The sequence below is a fragment of the Heliangelus exortis genome, chromosome 1 (genome assembly GCF_036169615.1).
Source record: "Heliangelus exortis chromosome 1, bHelExo1.hap1, whole genome shotgun sequence".
Classification (NCBI taxonomy): Eukaryota; Metazoa; Chordata; class Aves; order Apodiformes; family Trochilidae; genus Heliangelus; species Heliangelus exortis.
Genome location: NC_092422.1, coordinates 26,827,300 through 26,847,146, shown reverse-complemented (window position 1 = coordinate 26,847,146; position 19,847 = coordinate 26,827,300). Strand labels below are relative to the sequence as shown.

The following is a 19,847-nucleotide window of genomic DNA, read 5'->3' as shown; positions in this document are numbered from 1 at the left end:
TTTTGTTTTTCTGAACTGCACAAGTTTAGTTGAGTACAATTTTTCAGTCTGCTGTTTTCTTAAACAATAAATTTATTAGCCTTTTTATTGTTTTACAGGAACTGCCATATGAATAGCACTAGAAGGATTGTGGGGGGGGGAAATTTAACAGTTCTAATATTTTTAGGAATTACTTATTCAAAAATAAAAGGAGCAGTTTCACATTAGACTTGGCAAGTTGTTTGAACAAATCTCATATATACCAAAAGTCAGATGGAGGCAGAGGCAGATGTGATGCCAAACCATGGGGCATCAGCACACATTAATTTAATCCTTCATTCTTTCAAATAAGACTAAAGAACTTTTGTCTCAGTGCAACAACACAGGAAGCATTTGACTTTAAAATTGAGAGATGTTACAGCAAAAGAATACTGTGAAATACTTAATACCTAAAAGTATGTTGCAGTAGTAGGCAGGTTTTATTGATTTTTTTTTTTTTTTTTTTTTTTACATTCTCACACTTTGCATTAAACACTTAGATACTTGCTTTTATTTGACATTTAAAACCCATTTCATTTTATCTGCTACAAAATAAACCACACTGCTTGGCTTTTAAGGTTCTTGATTCAGAAGCTGGAATGAATTGAGCAGGATATGTGAACATTAGTACTTCCAGAATAATTTAGATAAAAACCTTGAAAATAATGTTTACAGCAAACAAATATGTATGTGGTTTTTACACAGCTGTCTTTAAAAAATTAGTAAGTTTATATAAAATACGTGCACATATTATTATACCTTTTTAATAAGGTGAATGGGAATATGCTTATTTTAGAAATTAGCACTCTGTGGGCATATTTTACTTAAGTTCCCCCTAAATTGGCATTTGCATCTCCTAAACAAAGTTTTTCCTGCAGGTAATTTGCACCATTTCTTATATGTTGTCTCTTAAAAGGAATACTGAGCTCGGCCATGTATAAAGCAGATATAAATGGCAAGGTAAGAAGCCAGAAGGAAGCATATCAAATAAAATAACTGAGAAGAGATGTTTTTGTTTGTAACACCATCTCCTATTTCTGCTTCTACCATCTGGCTTGGAAGAGACCAGCTTATGCCAACTTTCGCCTCTGCACATGGGAATAGGGCTGATTCAGCCAGTAATACAGCTGCACCAGTGCTGACCCTATAAATTTGGAGAAGGGAAGTCTGAAGTTTTTATCTTTTGAAGTGATAGCCTGTTCTTGAACTTCTCAAGTTTGGCCTCTTCTTCATTCAGCTCAGAGCCCTCCATTATCTAGACTTCAGTAATGGATGAATTAGTACTGTCCATTGCTGCCAGTGAGTCCATGAACATGAATTTTTGGCCTAAGATGTGAATTGTGCCAGCATATGGGGAAGCCTGAATATGTTCTCAAGCATAATATTTAGCTTAATATTTAGCTGTATTGCAGATCTGTGTACTGGTGCAAGAGACCACTCAAAGCATCTAGTACCAATTCCATGTAAAGTTTTGCTCAATAGAGAAAGCAGTACCATATCATTGTGTTTTGTGGTAGGATTTTCAGGTGAAATGGGAATGTTACTTCAAGGAATGTAAATTATGTCACATTAAGCATTATTTTCTTAGGGTGTCATATAATCAATGCTGTGTTTACCAAACTGATAACCATTCCATCTTTCACAATAGACATGACAAAAGGTTCCTCACTGAAGCTGGTCCTGTGTATGGTCAAGGGGGAGGGCAAGGTGGTGGGGTAACATCAAGCTAACATAAAAGAATAACAACGAAGATCTTACAAAAAATCAGGTGTCCCTAAGTGGGAAGCCATACCATATATGTAAACACCTGCAAAAGAGGCTGTTTGCAGAGATAAATTGGGCTGTGTGCCATTTGGTACTCCCCTGAAAGTATTGCCACTTCTCTAAGTAATCTATGGTCTAGTTTTCTAATTAGCTGACACTGGTCAAAGATCCCAGTGTCACATCCAGAGCAGCTTATATTCTGTGACAGCTGCTCCTGCCACAGGTTCTGTTCCTTTGTTCCAGTGATCATCCAGTAACCATACAGTGAGTGAGAATAGCTCACTGGTCTGGGTAAAGATTAGTTGTTTTTTTTTTTGTGACTGGTTCTTTCTCAACTGGATCAGTGAGTGGAGCCAGCTTGCAGTGTGGCCATGAGATTGCTTTCCATCTTTTGATGGAAAGAAAGCAGCAACGTGGAGGGAGCAAATGTGGGAACTTCAGGACTCTGCTTTTCAATGTTCTGTGATTTTTGCTCATTTGAAGCCATTCATGATTCTGTATCGTCATCCTGTGCATACCTGAATTCATTAATCATGCTAATAGTTAATTACCGTGTAACTTATAAAAATGGTCATAAATTTCTGTGATGCAAAGTACTGAATTTATTACTGGTTTTTCACAGGGCTTTTTTCAGGGCATGCTGCAGGACAGAGGACACAGGCACTTAATTAAAACCATTTACATAAGGGTTGACTGATTCTAAAAAGAACCTAAGTAAAACAATTATTAGATCTAACATATCCATGCCCTGAAGCTACGTAGTTTGAAGTCTTCCATAAAATGTCCATTTAATGGGCTCCATCATAATGCCTCCATTTGACACACCTTTCGTTCATGGTTAGAAGTTAAGAAGGGAATGGAAAAGACTTGTATAGGTGACGTATGGTTTAATATCTGTTTTTAAATGAAATCTTAACTTTATATTTCCAGACTTTAAAATAATCCTGATTTTTTTTTTTTTTTTTTTTTTTTTTTTTTTTTTTTTTTTTTTTTTTTTGCAGGGTGATGGTGGTAGGGCAATTTGCGTTCTCAGAGCATTTTTTCCTCTTACGCAATTGACAGATATTTACAGCCTTTTTGCTTGCTTGGCTGACAGCTTTTTGCATGGGAATTCCATGTAACTTATAGTATTCTATAAGCATTAAAAAAACAAAAAAACAACAAAAAGCCTAGATCAAAACCAAACAAACATGAACAGACCTTGCATCACCCATAATAGTTTCATAGATCTTACTGGGAATTTTATGCTCTTTTCCAATGTATTCATGTTGCTGTACCAGCTAACACTTTTTTTTTTTTTTAATGGCCAGTTTCATTAGTACCTCATATCTGTCCATTGTGGAAAAAATTATTGCCAGAAATCTTTTGACAGCTGGTTCGTTTTCACTTTGTTCTGTTTATATATTTTATAGAATTTGCCTCGTTGTATGTCTGACCTCCATGAAATAGGATAGGCTTTTCTCCTTTTCTGCAATGGAAAGCTTTATTTAGGCTTTTGTAGTCTCTTTTGCTCAGATGCAGGATTCTGAGGTACTGTCTGTAGACTCCAGTACAACTGATGGATATATCACCCACATTTTTAGATGGACTTCGAGTGATCTGCTTAATGATGAATGAACAGTAGGCTACAAGTTAAGCAAAGCAGACATAAATACCAGCCCAGTGTTGGCATTTGGTTGTCCTGCGTTGTGCTTGACCTCAGCACTCCCTCCTCTGGTATAGCTGTAGCAACACTGTATCCTGATGCATGCTATGTTGCTGGAGGTTTTTGTAAGCTCAGTGGAGACAGATTCATGTACTAGCAGGAGATGATAAAGGTGGATTAAGCTTGTATCCATAGGTGGATTCGCCTGCCTCCTGGAAGTGCCTGTCATCTTGTCTTCCCTGGCAGTACATAGTGTGGGTTGCTAACTGCAGTCCCTCCTTAGGAGAGCATTAATTGAACCCCTCTGTACCCTTGCCGTAGTGTTTTGTATCCTTGTAGGAATGCTGTCCTAGGGGAATACTGTGCTGTACTGGCACATCTGTTAGTAAGCTGAGCTCTACTGATTGTTTTATTTGCAGCTTACAGCTGATGGACAGTTGGTAGAGAAAGGTCTGACCTCTCACCAGTTATTCTTATATATGAAAAAGTTTCTCAGAGCTAAGTGTAGTGGCAATCACCTGATGGTTTCCTTTAGAATTTAACATAGAAGCTCTTCCTGTAATGTTGCTTTTGTCTACTTATTTTCTCTAAGACTAGTTCTTACCTGAATGTGAATCTTAAAAAAACCAAAACCCAAAAAACCAAAACCTAGTTTTACTCCTCATTTTGCACGTTAGAAAATTGTTACAGTACTGCTTTTTAAAAAGACTTTATTTATTTAGCTGTAAGAGATCCTTGCCCAAATATAAGGACTGATAAATATAATGACATTAAAGAAATCCAGTTACCTTTCTTGGCTAAAGGCCAGAACAAACACAAGTTCGGTTTGGACACTTAACTTCAGAATTCCCTTGCTCAGCATTTTCGTAGTCATGAAGTGTTTAAATTCAGATAAATAGGGCCTTCTCTGCCCTTAAGGCCACGTTAATATTGCATCCAGTTTTCCAAGCAGGCATTTTCCCAATTGCCTGTTTTTACCTGCCAGCTTGATATCTAATAGAACCAATCTGTAACAAAAATACATACTTCAGATACTCCTGGAGATGGAGTAGGGTATTGCCTACATTTTGAGGAAACTGAAGGTAAAAGAAACCACCTTTGCCTTTGCCCACTCCTTCCCTTCTTGTGTTTGTACGCATGTGTGTGTCCTTTCTGGTAAACCATCTTTTGTGGCAGCTGTGTGAAGAATGTGATGTATACTCTGCCCACATCAGCACGAGATACTGGGCTACAGGCTGCAGCTCAGACTGTTCCTCAGGGTATGGTCACTGTTGTCCTCTATGTAGTGTTAAACCCCAGGGAAACTGGGGAGGACCAAAGAGCTTAACAGGAAGAGCTGTGCTTCTCTTTGCATGGGGAAGAGCTACTGCCTGAGCCAATCGGGCTGTATATACAGAGGAGCAGAGCAGAGTCTGGGGTAGCATGGGGCAGGTCTTAGTGATGTAGGGCAGTTATCTGGGTTGGGAATGCAGAGGATTGATGAGGAAGAGACGGGACACTGCATCCCTTGGGTTTGTTATACTCCCTGCACACACGTGTCTCCCAGGCTTAGCAGGGGTGGAGAAATTAAGTGTGTTAATAGCAGCTTAGGAAAAGAACCTATCCACTAAATAAAGATGTGAGCTTCATTAAAACCAACTACCTTAGGAAGGATTGTCTGCTTAATTGTTCATGTTGTACAAGATGTAACTTAGAGCTCGTCTGGACTCATTCCCAGTGTTCATAAATCTGTGCATGAAGAAAGCAGAGCAAGTGAGCGCTAAAAGTTCCTTTGGGGTTTTTTTGTTTTGCTTTTTGTTTTAAATTTTGAAACTCATATTTAGTGTGTATATTTTAACATGTTCATATGAAACACATCAAAGTAAACACATGCAGTGTGTTTCTTTCACAGTCATTAATCACTGTAGTGTTTTAAAAAGTAACAAAAAATACACTAATGTTAAACTGTGGTCAAGAATTGAAATATACACAGCTCTAGAAATTTGAAGTTTGCCTTTGCCAGGGCAAATGTAGCTTGACAACCGTGTGTGTTTATGTATGAGCATATGAAACAGGTCTGGTTAGCAAATACTGAGTTTTTCCATTAAAACCCCTCAACGTACATGGAAACTTTTTAAAGCCCTGTCTTGAGCCACCTGAAGACTCAGCTAAAAATTCAGGGGAAGAAAACGACTGTAAATTCTATGAACTGCTCTGACACCTATTATCCTACATCACTTTATCACAAAACACACTTTTTAAGTCCTGCTTATGCCTTTATCTGGGCAATTTATTTTTGTAATAACTGAATAACCAGGACTTGATGTCAAAGGTTATTAGGGGCTCTTTTTTTTTTTGCTTTTTTTTTTTTTTTGCCACTGAGGTGCCAGTGTACAAACAGTTAGAAGTCCACCTGTCCTTTCTGGATCTTGGTGGTAGGCAAGAATGGACGGCAGCTATTTCTTGTACTTGAGGTTTCTACCTCCCTGTTTTCCATAGAAAAGAACTGTCCTGTCTCCCTGCAGCCTCCTGGATGCTGCTGAAAGAGGAAGAATGATGAGGCACCTCTGTTCCTTCCAACAGCCTCTCCTTGTGAATAGCTGTTCAGCCCACCTTTGCTGCTCCTCTCTGCATTTCTCAGCAGCATCATGATGCAAATATCAGCCTGATCCTTGTCAGTCCATTCTCTGGGGTCTGGATACTGGTTATGTATGTAAAAATGCTTTAGTAATTTTCCTTACTCTGATAAATGCCGATACAAAAAGAATTGGAACAGGACTGGCAGTGTGCAAGCTAAGAAAGATGATGCTGTCATGTTGTTCTTCACTCAGAATAAATATAAGACTTTCCCTTTCAAGGGGACTTGGATAGAATGCAATTAACTAGGGATCCTTTTAGAAGTTTTTTCAGAGTTGAATCACCATCGTTGTGGTGATTCATTTCTTTTTTTTTTTTTTTTAAATTTCACAGAGAGTAATAGTACTTTTGTGGCTCTGCTTTTTGTCTTTTTTTTTTTGTCTTTTTTTTTTTTTTTTTCCTGGTTACAGACACAGAAAAGAGAACAACTTTCAGAGGCTTAAGCCAGAGGTGCTGTATTCTCTCAGCTTCTTTTTCCTGTCTGGAGGAGTTAAATGCACTCTCTATTTTTTTTAAGATCATATACAACATATAAACAAATGTTCATGTATTTCAGAGAAGTAACACTCAGACAATTCTTGCCCCATACTCCTGCATAGTCAGACTTCCTGAAAGCTTTAGAGGACCACTGTTTCTTCCCACAAATATTTTACTTTTTGCACTCTTAACTTTTTAGCATCGACACTGTGCTTTGCCTGACTTGCAAAAGCATTCTCCTTGTCTTTGTGACTAATCGGGGTAACATACCAGTTCATCTCACTTAACTGAGATGTCAAACTTAGGAGTTCTCTTGCCTGAGGCTCTCTAGGGGAAAGTGGTTCTCAAAATCTAAATCATCCCCAGGTGCATATCTTTCCTGTGGCAGACAGAGCGCCAGGAATTCTGGAAACATACGTTAGGTGGCTTGGTCAGGTAGGATGAATTTGGGCTGATGCATATAACTTTCAGGCAAAAGTATTCGAGTTTTCAAAAAATGTCAGTCCAAGTAATTCTTAACGTCTTGGAGAAGCATGGCAGAATGTGTATTACTTCTTACTTTACAAGTCCATAACTTTTTCCTCTCCCCCTACAGAGGAAGCCATTGAGTGCCCCAAGACACCTGACAGTGGACCTTTGTTTACAAAACTGCGCAATCCAAGCACAGGCAAGTTCTAGAATTGTGACATTAGGCTGTTAGTGTGCTGGTTGATTCCCTCCACCACCAAAAGCTTTGCATTTTGCAATCTGAAATAATGATGATAGTGTAAATCCTAAGAGCCAGATATGCTACTGGTGTTGCCAGATAGTTATTGCTACACAAACATTCCTGATTTCTTCTATAATTTTAATTGGTTGAACTGTTTATTCACCACAAACATTGGCAGCACAAAAAAGCAGTATAATTTAAGTTCTGTTTTGAAGTGCATTAGTTTTGGATTGTTTACAGTGTTGGTTATTGAACTTAGTTTTGTTTGGTGGTTTTGTTTTTTTTTTTAGGATTCATAGGATTCATCTTGGCTATAGAATAAATACTCAGAAGAAGTGATGTAGTTATACTTACCAAGCATTTTGAGTCTTTTTATTTTTTTTAATTTAATATTCTTCTTTGCCTGGTCCATGTGGTGGTTTCAGGCACTTTGAATTCAAAATATATTGGAAAGACCAGCAAATGCAGGTTATAGAATGGCACCAGCATCCCACACTGCTTTTCTTCTAGTCACATGGTTCTTTTTGTCAAGGATTTATTGTTACATGAGCAATGTAATAACTGGTGCATGAGGTACTGCAACAGAAACTTGCAGTAAGCCTTTGTTAGGGTTAACATATTTTGTTTGAAAAGCACTTTTTATGCCATTCTTTGTTTTCATTTCATAAATTCATTTGTTCTCTATAGATTTAAGTTGTATTGTTTTGAAATTTGCTGCTTATATTTATAAATGTTTGTAACTAAAGTCTTCAGGTATATTTTATGTTACAATATAGTGACTACTACTTGTTCTGGAAAGAGGAAAATAATTAAAAAACATAGATACAGAATGTGAAATCACTTATTCATCCTGATAGTTGGTTTTTGCTTGCTCAGAATTACAGTGGGAATATATAGCCACGGATATTTTCCACCTGCTGTATTATATTGGGTTTCTAATTTGTTATGTTTCTAAAAGTGTAGATATTAATTTGCTTTTCTCCACAGAAGGAAAGGTTCATTTACTTAGTAGAATCAGGGATCTTGGGAAAGGTTTCTGGGGAAAACCTAAAGTGCAGTGATTGCCTGGGTGTGTTCCTTTAGAATTTACAGGAGCTTATTTATAGACCTGCAAAAACTTTCAGTTATGTGGCCTATTATAAGTGTATGGTCTGAAAATGGAAGGTTTGAGAACACCCTATTAATGTATTTTCCTTATGTTTGGGTCTAACTAATGAATTGTTGATTCCAGGTTTTTGTATAATGCCAGGTTCTGTATAAATATGCACTGAAGGACTCAGCACATATAGAAATCTTGCTGACCACTTTATTAAATAAGAGCATGCCTGGTCCTTTTTAAAGACAGGTAAAACAGGACAAAATTTCTGTCCCTTACAGAGACTATTAACTAGCATTCTGCCTGCAATGTGCAAGTACCACAAGAAGCATTTTTCAAAGTGCTTAACTTAAAGAAGGGAAATAACCATACCACAAGACTTACTTAAAGTTAAGGTAAAGATTACTATAAAACAACAAATTTAAGTGAGCAAACCTGCCTGGGTTCTCTTTCCATCCCCTAGAATTTTTGTCTAACAGCATTGTTGGGAACTTTTGGTGAGTGTTCTTTTAGCATAACTAAGTAAACTAAGGAGCTGGAATTGGGTGACAGGAATGGTCTTTTTTCCAAGATTCAGTGATCACTTTTTTGAGTACTTGACGTCTGGTGCTCATCAATCTGTGGTGTAAACACTTGTTGAGAAGCACATGGTAATGATTGAATCCTATGCTCTCCTTTATATCTACTCATTCCTCCCCTCCCCATAAGAAAAACTATAAGAGAACTGAAGCTGTATCTGTAGGTGAGGTTACACATCTGGTAAGCCTTTTCGATAAAGAGCAAAAAATGTATTATCAGTCATTTCTGGTAAGAGATGTGTCTGCCCATTTTAGCTGACCTCTCTCTGCACCCTCAGTCTTTTCAGCCTCAGAACAGCAGTGCTGTATAAGCTTGCAGCAGCTTATATTGAGACTTTTTTGAGTCAGCCCATGATCTGCAAGTCAGTGCAGCTTTTCAATTTATGTATTTTGAGCAGGATTGCCACGCTGTAGTTGTCTTATCTCTTGAAGATGGATTGATAACCAAGACAGGACTAGTCTGGATGACAGACTCAGCTGACCAAATTTCAGTGGCCCTGTTTGTAGTTCTGGCAACTTCCTGGTGTAGGTATGGAAAATGTCAGTCCTGTTCACAGCATACTCATCATCCTTTCATTATAAGCCAGAATTAATGTGAAGTGGCAAGAGCTGTGCTATGGAATGGCCTAAAATAAAGGGTTCCTTGACAAACTGTCAAGGTTTTGATTAGATCTTGAAGCAATTTCTTTTAGCTTTATTGGTCACTTTTCCCATATTGAGTCACTGTCAATCCATTTTGATGCACAAAGTCCAAAATTATTTAAAATTGTCATTTCAAGGTTTGAGACTTTTATTCCTGTAACTCAGAGTCTGATAAAGATAAAAGTGATGGAAGGAGAGGTAGTTTTCTTTTTTTCCACCTTCTCCCTTCAGTACAGTCAAAAGCTGATTTTTTGAGTGATTATGAGTTGGGTTTGCATCAAAGGCTTTGTGTTGTTAGATGAACTATTCACACATCTTATTTATTGATTTAAATTCAGTTTGGTTTATAGAGCTGGTAAATGAACATCTGTATATAATAGTTTTCTTTGTCTGAGCTTTCTTTGTAGTGAGTTTATGTAGAATGTGTGTATGTTTGTGTGTCTGTATGTATATAGGGCACATTCTTCAGACGTATTGGGTATTCTTTTGATTTTTGTGAAAGCTTACAAACACAAACCAGATTTCTTTTCAACAGGGGAAGCAACTCTTTACTTATTCAATAGTGGTGCACAGCAGCTGTTTGAAGTAAAAGCTTTTCACGAGGAATATAGTTCCTGGTTTATAGGTCAGACTGTTCAACAAGGTGAGTAAAACAAAGTGTCCTTCCCCCAGCTGTAACTAACTTTCATACACAGACCTTCCCTCTCTCTTCTAGTAAATTTACAGGTGTTTTTCCTAGTTGTTTAAGGCATGCTGCATCACATCCCCACCTTCTGACAAACTCATTTGCCATCTGGATTTAACCAGGGCTGGGGGCTTTGTGGTTGCTTTTTAAAAGGCTGCCTTTGGCAAGCTCAATTAGACAGATGTTCATTTGTCTTTGAGGAAGGAGGGGGACTGGGGGGAAGTCTTTCAATTGTATTTAAACTGAAGTGCCATAAAATACTTAGCTTCCCTTGTCAATCACACCAGCAAGTCTTCAGTGTAAATAATATGTGTTATCCTGCAGGAGGGGAAAAGGGCTGGGAGGCTGCAGCTAGCAAAGCAGAGTGGTTGTGTTAGAGCTCCAAGTGTTGGAATGTATGGTCTTGCTTTCTTTTAATAACCTCTGTAGTGCCCTGTGGGACTGCTGGGATATCAGGATAGGCCATCTGTCTGAAGGTGCCATTTCAGTGTTTTGTCTGAAGTGAGCTTGTCCCTACCATCCCAGTCATTCTCTGATCCTGGTTTGCCTTTCTGAAAATGAGGAGGAAACTTAGGTAACTGCTTGTGACATCTTTAACAGTCCTTCACCAAAGGATGTCAACGGAGTAGTGTTTTTCTATCAGTATGTCCACACACCAGCCAAAAAATATTAATTCAGGAGATGAAACTATATTAATTTTGTCCTTTTTTTTTTTTACTTTAGCTTTAGAAAAACGACCATTTATAGTAATAAATAAAAGCAACCTCACCAGACTTCTTTCATGATAATATCCCAAAGTGTGTGTTAACTTTTAAACATCCTCTGCAGGTGCATATAGCAGTGCAAGTGGTATGGCTGTGAGCTTTTCCTTGCTCCATCTGGGGGTGAGCCAAAAGACTGGGTCTGCTTCCTGCTTCCAGTTAGGTCCATGTTGTATTCTCCCCCCTCCCTTTCTAACCTTCACTATGGCCCTTGGGAATCATTAGCCTTAAGGAATCATTGCCTCAGTTTTCTTTGAAAGATACAGGGAGGAGTACTGTTCTTGAACATTATAGGGCTGCTGCATCTCTGAAACAGCCAGGGGAAGAACAACACAAAAAAGCTGTGTGTTTGCAGATAAAGCAAATTATCTTGTTATCTGCAGAGAAGGGCCGAGGTCTTTATACACCCATAGTGACTGTGAACTCTTTAGAACAAATAAAAATACCTCTCTTAGAAGTACAGCTGAAAGCATTTGAATGAAAGCTTTGAGCAAGTATTTCTTTTCTTAGTTTTATTATCAAAGCTTTTATGTTTGTAAGTAGTCCTGATGCTTGCTTTGTCTCACATAATGCATCATGTTACTGGTGTAGATGTTAGATTTGGTATCAACTTTGTCTAAACCACATTCTTCCCACCTCATCTTTTTTTAGTTTTAGGGCCATTGCAATAGAATTTGCATTCATTATCTTAATCATGTGATTTAAAACAAAAAAATTATATTTATTTGCTTTTGGTTTGCTAATTAATGTCAAATTGTCATCAGTTTATTGGGTCTCATTAGTCAATTTCCTTGATGTTACATTGTTTCCAATTATCTACAATTATACAAGAGGCTTGACATAGCCATTGTTCTGCAACCAGCTCCAGATGGGCAGAGGTGTCTGTTTCAATGGGAGATCAACTTCTTCCTTTGTGTGTAACTTTGAATACAAAATGCTGAGCTGTATTTTCTGATCTATTTAAGTTTATTTTGTTCTTTTAGGAGACTGAATGCAGATTTTCCCTGTACAGATGAGAGGCAGCCCTAACCTAACTAGCTCTTGAAATTACTTCTTGCCCTGCCTACCTCTTCTGCCAGCAGTGTTGCTTAGAGTATGCAGGGTACATCTGGTATCCCGGAACAACTTTCTGTTACACCCAAGTCTACCAATAGAGGGCAGCTTCAATTATGCTGGTTTTAATATAGTCCAGAAAAAGGCAAAGCTTAAGAGAGCTGAAAGCCAGCAGAGGTGTGATGAAGCTTGTACTTTGGTTTGGCAAGGCTGAGAATTGAGTTTACTCTGTATTTTTAATACAGATTCACAGCTACCATTTTCCTGCCCATTTTATTAAAATATTGGTATACTTACTGAGAAAATAAAAATCTCCTCTTGCCCACACTCTTGAAAAAATCTTAAAAAAAGAAAAAAAGGTCAACATATTGTGCCTCTTGGTACTAAACTTATCTTTATATATCTGTCACTTAGATGGACGCCTGCTGTTTGTTACACCAGTGGACCCCTTATTTTTGATACTTTACTACCTCATAAAGGCAGACAAGGAGGTAAGCCTGCTTTATCTTTTCATTTAAATTCTCCAGAGAAAATATTATTTCTGACTTCATTTTCTGCAGAAGTTGTTAATTTTCAAATAGTGGTTCCATAATGATGGAAATTTAATTTGATTTGAAGAAGAGATACTCACCTTAGAAGTATATTCATGTGCATCATTTTTTGGTCAGTAAAGTATATTGTTGGAGTCAGCTTGCAGTCTCAAGAAACTCTTCCTTTTTAAGAGAAGCAGAGAATTTCTGAGGTTCTTTTGTGAGTGCCTATCCCAGAATTACTGAACTTAAACTTAGGAGATGTCTCCAGAATAAAATAAGCAATTGCTTATCATAGGCATCAGTAGGTGAGTTGTTTTGGGAAGAAAGGGAAAAAGAAAAGAATGTGAATGCTATGGGGAAGGAAGAACATTTCTGTGGCAGTTGTGTCAGCTTGGAAGGAAACATTGCCTCTTGCAGAAATAGTGTTTATAGAGATTTTGTATCATAGAAGAGCAGTTGAATGATCAAGTATTCAAAATTTGGATGCTTAATAAATGGCTTAATTGATTTAACATGGGCTTGACAAAATCTCACTTAAATTTCTGGGGTGTATCAGAAGGCATAGGCATAGTTACTGAACTATTATTTATAATCTGCCTCTGGAAAAAAGGACATAAAATATAAATGTTAATCTTTTTTTTGTTTGTTTCAGGGAAGCACTGATTTCACTTTACACATTCTAAGAGTTTTTTCTGTAAGATCATTTTCTATACAATTGCTCACTATTTTCTGCTGTAGATTGCACAGGGAGAGAGCAGAATAACAGGTTTTGTGTGGGAGAGGAATAAAGTCCTACTACACACTTGTACCAGTAATCTATTCTGTAATTATTTAAAATTATTTATGGTATAGGATGTACAGTCATATTCTGTATTTCTGTGATCTGTTCCTGCTTCAGTGGCACAACAGAAGTAATTTCAGAAAGAGTAGGGTAGGCACTGTACACTGTTTTAATTCAGCATCCCTTTGAAAGCTTAGTTCAGGGAAACAGTAAATCTCCTCTGTCTGTGTGGGAGAGAGTTGAAGTAGCCTGAGTAAAGGACAACTACTGCTGCTCCTTCTGTGCATGGGAAGGGTCCTTTACTGCCCTTTAATTTCCCAGTACATTGTTTTTAGGTTTTCTGGTCTTCTAGGCCAGCCATAATGCAAGACAAATGCATAGAGTTCTGGGTACAAAGCAGGGGGAAATGCATTCCTGCAGTGCCCTTCCTAAGTCAGCGTATTCTTCAGTAAAGGGAAATCTTGAGGGTTGTGTAGCAGGTACCCTGTGCTGGGTCAGCTTGAGTGCAGCACAGTCACTTCTGGCTTGAACTAATGACTATCAAGGTACCCACTGGGTACGTTAGGGTCATCCTTTGTGCCATTCTGTGGCTTTGATAGTGTGGTGCAGGGTTGCTTAATGTGTCTTTTGAGCAGAGCCATCTGCTTTCCAGCAGGCTTTCTTGGCTTAGGCTCTGTGTCCTTGTACAATGTAAATGTGGCTGTCTTGCTCTGGGACACAGGCAAGTTTGTGCAGGTAAGTTTTCTGTGCAAAACAGTTTATTGCAGCTTTATTTCTGTCTCTCACACTTTTTTTTGCCATTGTTGTTGTGCCTTTTTTCTTCAGGAGAAAAAAAACTTTAAATCCTTTAGAGGGGGATTTTTGGCGTTTTGTTTGTTTGTTTGTTTGTTTTGTGATACAACAATCAATGGTTACTTATATTAAGCCTCTGTCTGTCTAGGAAGAGGATCAATTAATAGTGAAGGCAATATACTGAAGTGGTTTTTTTCATGCTGACTGGTATAATGATTTGAGTTTTGGCTCCTACACCATGCAGTCTCCAAGGAGGGAGAGCTCACAGAGTCTTTGTACTGATGCGCTTAAGGATCTTTCCAAAGGGAAGGCTGCCAATTGTGCCAAACCCTGCTGAATGATTATGCATTGTTTGGCAACAGCAAAATTTGTTTGATGGTTCTGTCATGTGTGGGGCTATTTAAGTTGTGCCAAAATTACTTTATATACATACCGTGGCCAAACTGGAATTGACTTTGCAGAGGTGAAAGGTTAATACTGTGTTCCAGAAGCTGCCCTGCTCCTTTGAGATTTATCTTTATGGAAGGAAAAGCAAAATTTGAATGGAAGTTATGACACTGGGCTTAATCCAAGAGGTTTTGGTCTAAAACACTGTTGGCACATGCTGACTACTGTGTCTTATGTCATCTTCCAAAAAATTCTGCTGTAGTTTACATTAGTTTCTCCCCATGTTGTTTTAAATTTAGTCTTTTTAAGTGCAGTAATTTAGGAGTTCAGCATTTTGCAGGTATTTACTTGTTTTAAATAAATGTTTATTATTTGCTTTGTAATTGGTTTCTGAATGTGTCATGTGTTACCATTCGAAGTGTGATCTTCTTTAAATCCTTTATTTTAAAGTTATGATTATTGCATGTATATACATTTCTATATATGTGTAGTGTGTATATGTGTCTTAATATTATAATTACACTTTTGTAATCCTTTTGATGTGTGTTTTCAGCAACAAGGAAAGTTCCAGCCTCTCACCCAAGTTGTGCTAGACTCAGACTACCCAAACTGCCCATTGCTGCTGAAGTGTGCAGATGCTAAACAGTACATACATCATGTAACAGAAGAAAAAGGTAAAAAAAAAAAAAAAAAGGGGACTGGGGGGCAAAAAAAAAGGACTGTCATGTCATTACAAGATAGACTTCAAGATTTTTTTTTTGCTTTACCAAATACCCAAGGTACAGGACAAGACTGTACTTTAAAAAGAGAATATTAGGATTAGAAGTTGTCAGTGCACTATTGTGAATAGTATTGAGTGGATCTCAGGTTTTCTTCTGTAATTTGTGCAGGTTTGTTGCTAGGCATCATAGAAATGATAACTGATCAAAGCTGGCTTCTTGACATTCTTCTGTGTGTTGTGAACTTCCTTTGCCTTTTGATGAAAGTTTTATATCTCTTTAAATTCTTCTTTTGGCATAGGATGGTCTGGTGTGGAAGAAGTTAACCATTATCCATTTGGCTTTTTTTCTTCCTTTGTTGCAAAGCATTCAAACAATAAGTAGGAAGAAGCTGGAGAGATGCTGCTGAGAAAGGAGATCACAAGTTTTCTAGCTTTGCATCACTTAGTGTTGTGGGTTTAAGTTCAAAGACCTGATTTTTTTAGATAGAAAACTTCATTGGGATGCTTAATTGTATGAGAGAGAAAACCTAAATGGAAAAAATCATCAAAGTATCAGTCAGCCTTTGCCCAAAATTCCCTTTGGTATGGGGGCTTTTATTTGAGGACAAAATATGCTTCCTAGGGAACAGGGAGGAGCATTATGTAATTTTTGCAGTTTGGCAGATCTGTAAAAGATGCAAGGCCTCCATTTTTATATTCAGTGCTTTAAAAAGCATTTATATATGCTTGTTGACTTCCTGCTAGCAAATGGCATCTAAAGGAGGAGCTACAGGAGTCTGAGAACATGGAGTCTACTATCAAATGCAAACCAAATAATCTGTCTGATCATTATGCTTGTAGAGCTCCTCCAAGGAGTTCAGGTACAGAGATTAAAACCCAGAAACATTAGGAATTTACTTTCATGACCTTTTTGCTGCTATATAAAAGGAGCAATATTTAAGTGATCTACAGATAGTTGGGAAGTGGCTAGAGAAAGGTAATGGAAGACTGAAAACCCTGCTAGGAATTAAAAAACCATACCTCTTTATTGCTATATAGAACATCAGTGGGGGGGGAGTAGAAGTGAGTTTTTCCTGAAGGATGTAGATGCACAAGTTTTAAGTGTAGCTTCTATGATATGATGCATACACAGTAATGTAGGGCAGTTTCTTCCCTCAGAAAAATGAATTTGAACTTCAGAGCAGGACATGTTTCCATTGAAAATGATCTCTTCAACAGGAAAGCAGAAAACTCAGCAGCAAGACTGTTGTTACAGTCTTGGGTTAGCTGGAGTTCTGAAAGAACCTTCAGAAAACCATTACATTCAGTATCTTTAGGAGCAGGCACCCTTTTTCTCTGGGTGAGTTCTGACTTTTGAGAAAGCTTCTTTAAGATAGATGTGTTTTATCTGCAAAATTGCTTTTGCCTTTCCATGAAGTGATAAAGACTTCCAGGAAAACCTATTACTAACCTTTTAGGCAATTGTTGTGCCCTGTATCTTGTCTAGTACTGGCTAAGGAGCTACTAAACTTCTGTGCACCCATCTGAGAAGGTGAAAAATCATGCCAAGTCTTCTTGGCTGTGGAAATAAGAAGTCTGTATAGAAATGTAAGACAACATCTGGTTTATTTTTCTGAAAGGGCGCTTCCTCCAAACAACAGTGCTGCCTTTAGGTTGTATTTTTGTTCCCTTCTTAGCAGCAAAACAAAAATTAGGAAAAAAATATTTGCTATAGACAAGGTCTAAAATCTTGTAGCCTCTGTATCCATTTTGAAATTGTATTTGCAGTTGCTGTCAGCCAGAGCATCCTCTGATAAATTGGATTCTGTTGGGCAGTAGTGAAGATGCTTTACCCTGCTTCCTTACTTTGCATTGAAGTTTTTAATACTATATTACATAGACCTGCAAGCTTGTCTCATTTTACAGGAAAATTATATTGACTGTTAGAGAAGCTGTGTTCAGTTCCTGTTTTTTCTTTTAAAATGGGAGGTGAAAATTGCTTTTGTCACTAAACCTATGCACATGTGGACATGCCAGCTGTATGTGACATTCTTGGATGTCCCTAGGCACGTATCTGCATGTAGCTGCTGCTGCCCTTCTTGTTCAGATTTGGCTTGGGTTGAAAATAACAGTAGGGCATGTTCTTAGGATTTATTTCTTTTTTATAAAGTGAAGCATCTTGTTATGCAACAAACACATTGATCCTTGCTTGACTGTCATGCACAAATTGCCTTTCTGTTCAGTCCACTTCTATGTGTTTGATTTTCTCATGTTGCCTGTAAAAAAATGTCAATACTATGACTAAGGTACTCTTTCTATCTCTAAGACCTGTTGTTCACTAGGTAGCCTTCCTTGTAGCAGAACTTCAGGACACGAGGTATCTGTTGAGTCTTCTGCAGCTCTCATCTGTTTGGCAGAACCTAACAACATAATTAATTCACTGTTAATTTATTTTTTTAGGTGTTTAGCATCTATCTAACAAATTCTTACCCTGGAGTGCTTACACTCACTAGATCAGCAGAAATCCACCTTGCCTGGCCTTGTTGTTGAAGGGCACTGAAAGTTAATTTTGGTGGAAATTTGGGTGAGGCAGGTTGTTTGTTAATACAGTCAAACATCAGAGAGAAAGTACAACGAAGAAGGTTTAAGAGAGGGTTATGAATTCCAGTTCTAGAGTTTTACTCTTTGTTTCATTTTGCAAGGCAAAAACTGCTCTGTGATCTTGTCTGATGTGATTAACATGAAGAGCCAAGAAAACTTACCTGATTAGAATAACTAAGTAATATTGCCAAGCTTGAATTCCCAGAAGGTAGGAAAAAAGGGGCCATATGAGTTTCAGAGTTATGGAAAACACTGAGAAAATGGATGTTAAAATGTGCTTTAGGCAGTTTGCTCAACAATACATCAGGGAAACTTCCAAGTCTACATAGCGATTACCCGATCACTGAACATATTATTTAATTGTAGAACCACTTATATTCCATCTGTATTTTTCAAACCCAGTCTTTCCAGATGTCTCAGACCAGTTTTATAGGCACCAGACACATTAGGGAACAAAAGGCTTTCCAATATATACTTATATTATCAAACATAGTCGCTAACTCTCACCAATATCAAATGTGCATCACATGTTAAATCCACGTTCCAATATTGAATCCTTTTGTCAGCAGTTTGTGACTTTCATAACTCACTTTAATTCTTCAGAGGTCTCAAATATTGTCAGTTGCTAGAGTTCAATAGTCAAAACTGTCAAGCACACAAAATATTTTCAAACAAAGTGATCTCTGAAGGCTTCAGTGTAATTATTTTTCACATGTTTTAATGAGAATGGCTTCACAGTTCTACATTTCCTTTCCCTAACTGAGTCACTCTTAATCATGCTGTTGCTGGGGAGTCTGCCTGGGAATCTGAACTAGAATTACTTTTCAGCATGGGTTGGGGAATGGTGTCCAGAGGATGTCCCTTCCTCGAACTCTGGTAGATAATTGAGGAGTCTAAAAATTGTACTCACTACACTTGCAACCAAACTGTGGTAGCTCTGTGAGAAGCAAGTTATGTATCCAGAGCATGTTGCCTATTTTCTGCTTCTTTTCTTTCAGAGCTGTTTAGAAGTTTCTAAGTCCTAAAGGCTGCAGCCAGCCAAGCCACAGCTAATTACTTTACCTGCAACTCATCAACTTCATGAAGCGAAGTGTATATTAGTGGGTTTCTTCCCTTTTTTTTTTTTCTCTGAAGAATTTTTGCATTGTACTTTTCTGCAACTGTTGACATAGATTTAAACTTCATCTGTAAACAGCTTTCCTTGACCCCTCCATACCCCCTACCATGCATATACAAAGAGCACACAATAGTTAGCTATTTGTATGCAATTTGAAAGAGCCAAGATAAACCTCAAAGAGGGAAGTGCTGAAGGAGTCATAAATAATATGTTGTTGTTTGCAAGGGGAGAAGGAAAATCCATGAACTGAGTGTTGGAATATGATACTGGATCAGTAAATGACATGAAACAGATGTAGGTATTTATGGGAATGGAATACAGAAGATTAAAACTTATTGAAATACCTGTCAAAGACTGAAACACAGTGGGCTCTAACATCTCCTGTGAACTCCTATTAGGCATTTCATTCAATTTCCAAAATGTATCTTTCTGTGAATTAATACTGAGTTTTTATACTGAAACCCCCATGTGTCTTTGTCATTTTATCTCTCGTTTGCCTCAGCACTGTGACCTCACATGTCTCCAGGTAACTGATCACATGTGAATAGCAAATGTTCATGATACCCCAGTTGTCACAGGGGAAACACTTTCTGAAATTCTTGTATCATTGAGTTAATTTATGTTGCTCAGTAAATCCTAAAAGAATCATGTACTTCCTCCCACAAGGAGTGTGTTTCAGTATTTTGGATTCTGTATTTTCTTTTGACACTATATTAAACTGCATAAATGGAGGGTAGAAGTAAAAGTTCTGCTTTAGTCACCTGTGAAGTGTGAGGGGGAGAGCTACCGGAACTAATAGAGCAAGGGTTTTTTAAAAGGGTGGGTGGTTTGTTTTCATTAACCAACTCTCTGCCATGTCCCGTTACTAGGTGCTGGAATTCCATAAATAAAG

At 37.8% G+C, this 19,847-nt stretch overlaps 1 protein-coding gene across 2 annotated transcripts in view; it reads left to right on the top strand.

Annotated features, from left to right (window-relative positions):
* The window catches only part of RNASEH2B (ribonuclease H2 subunit B), a 42,063-nt gene that overhangs the window by 5,518 nt on the left and 16,698 nt on the right, over positions 1 to 19,847 (top strand). For both annotated transcript variants that reach the window (XM_071738720.1, XM_071738713.1), the window contains exons 2-5: positions 7,116 to 7,187; positions 10,081 to 10,188; positions 12,459 to 12,535; positions 15,091 to 15,211. In XM_071738720.1, coding sequence (XP_071594821.1) covers positions 7,116 to 7,187; positions 10,081 to 10,188; positions 12,459 to 12,535; positions 15,091 to 15,211 — 378 coding nt within the window. The remainder of the gene's footprint in view (positions 1 to 7,115; positions 7,188 to 10,080; positions 10,189 to 12,458; positions 12,536 to 15,090; positions 15,212 to 19,847) is intronic.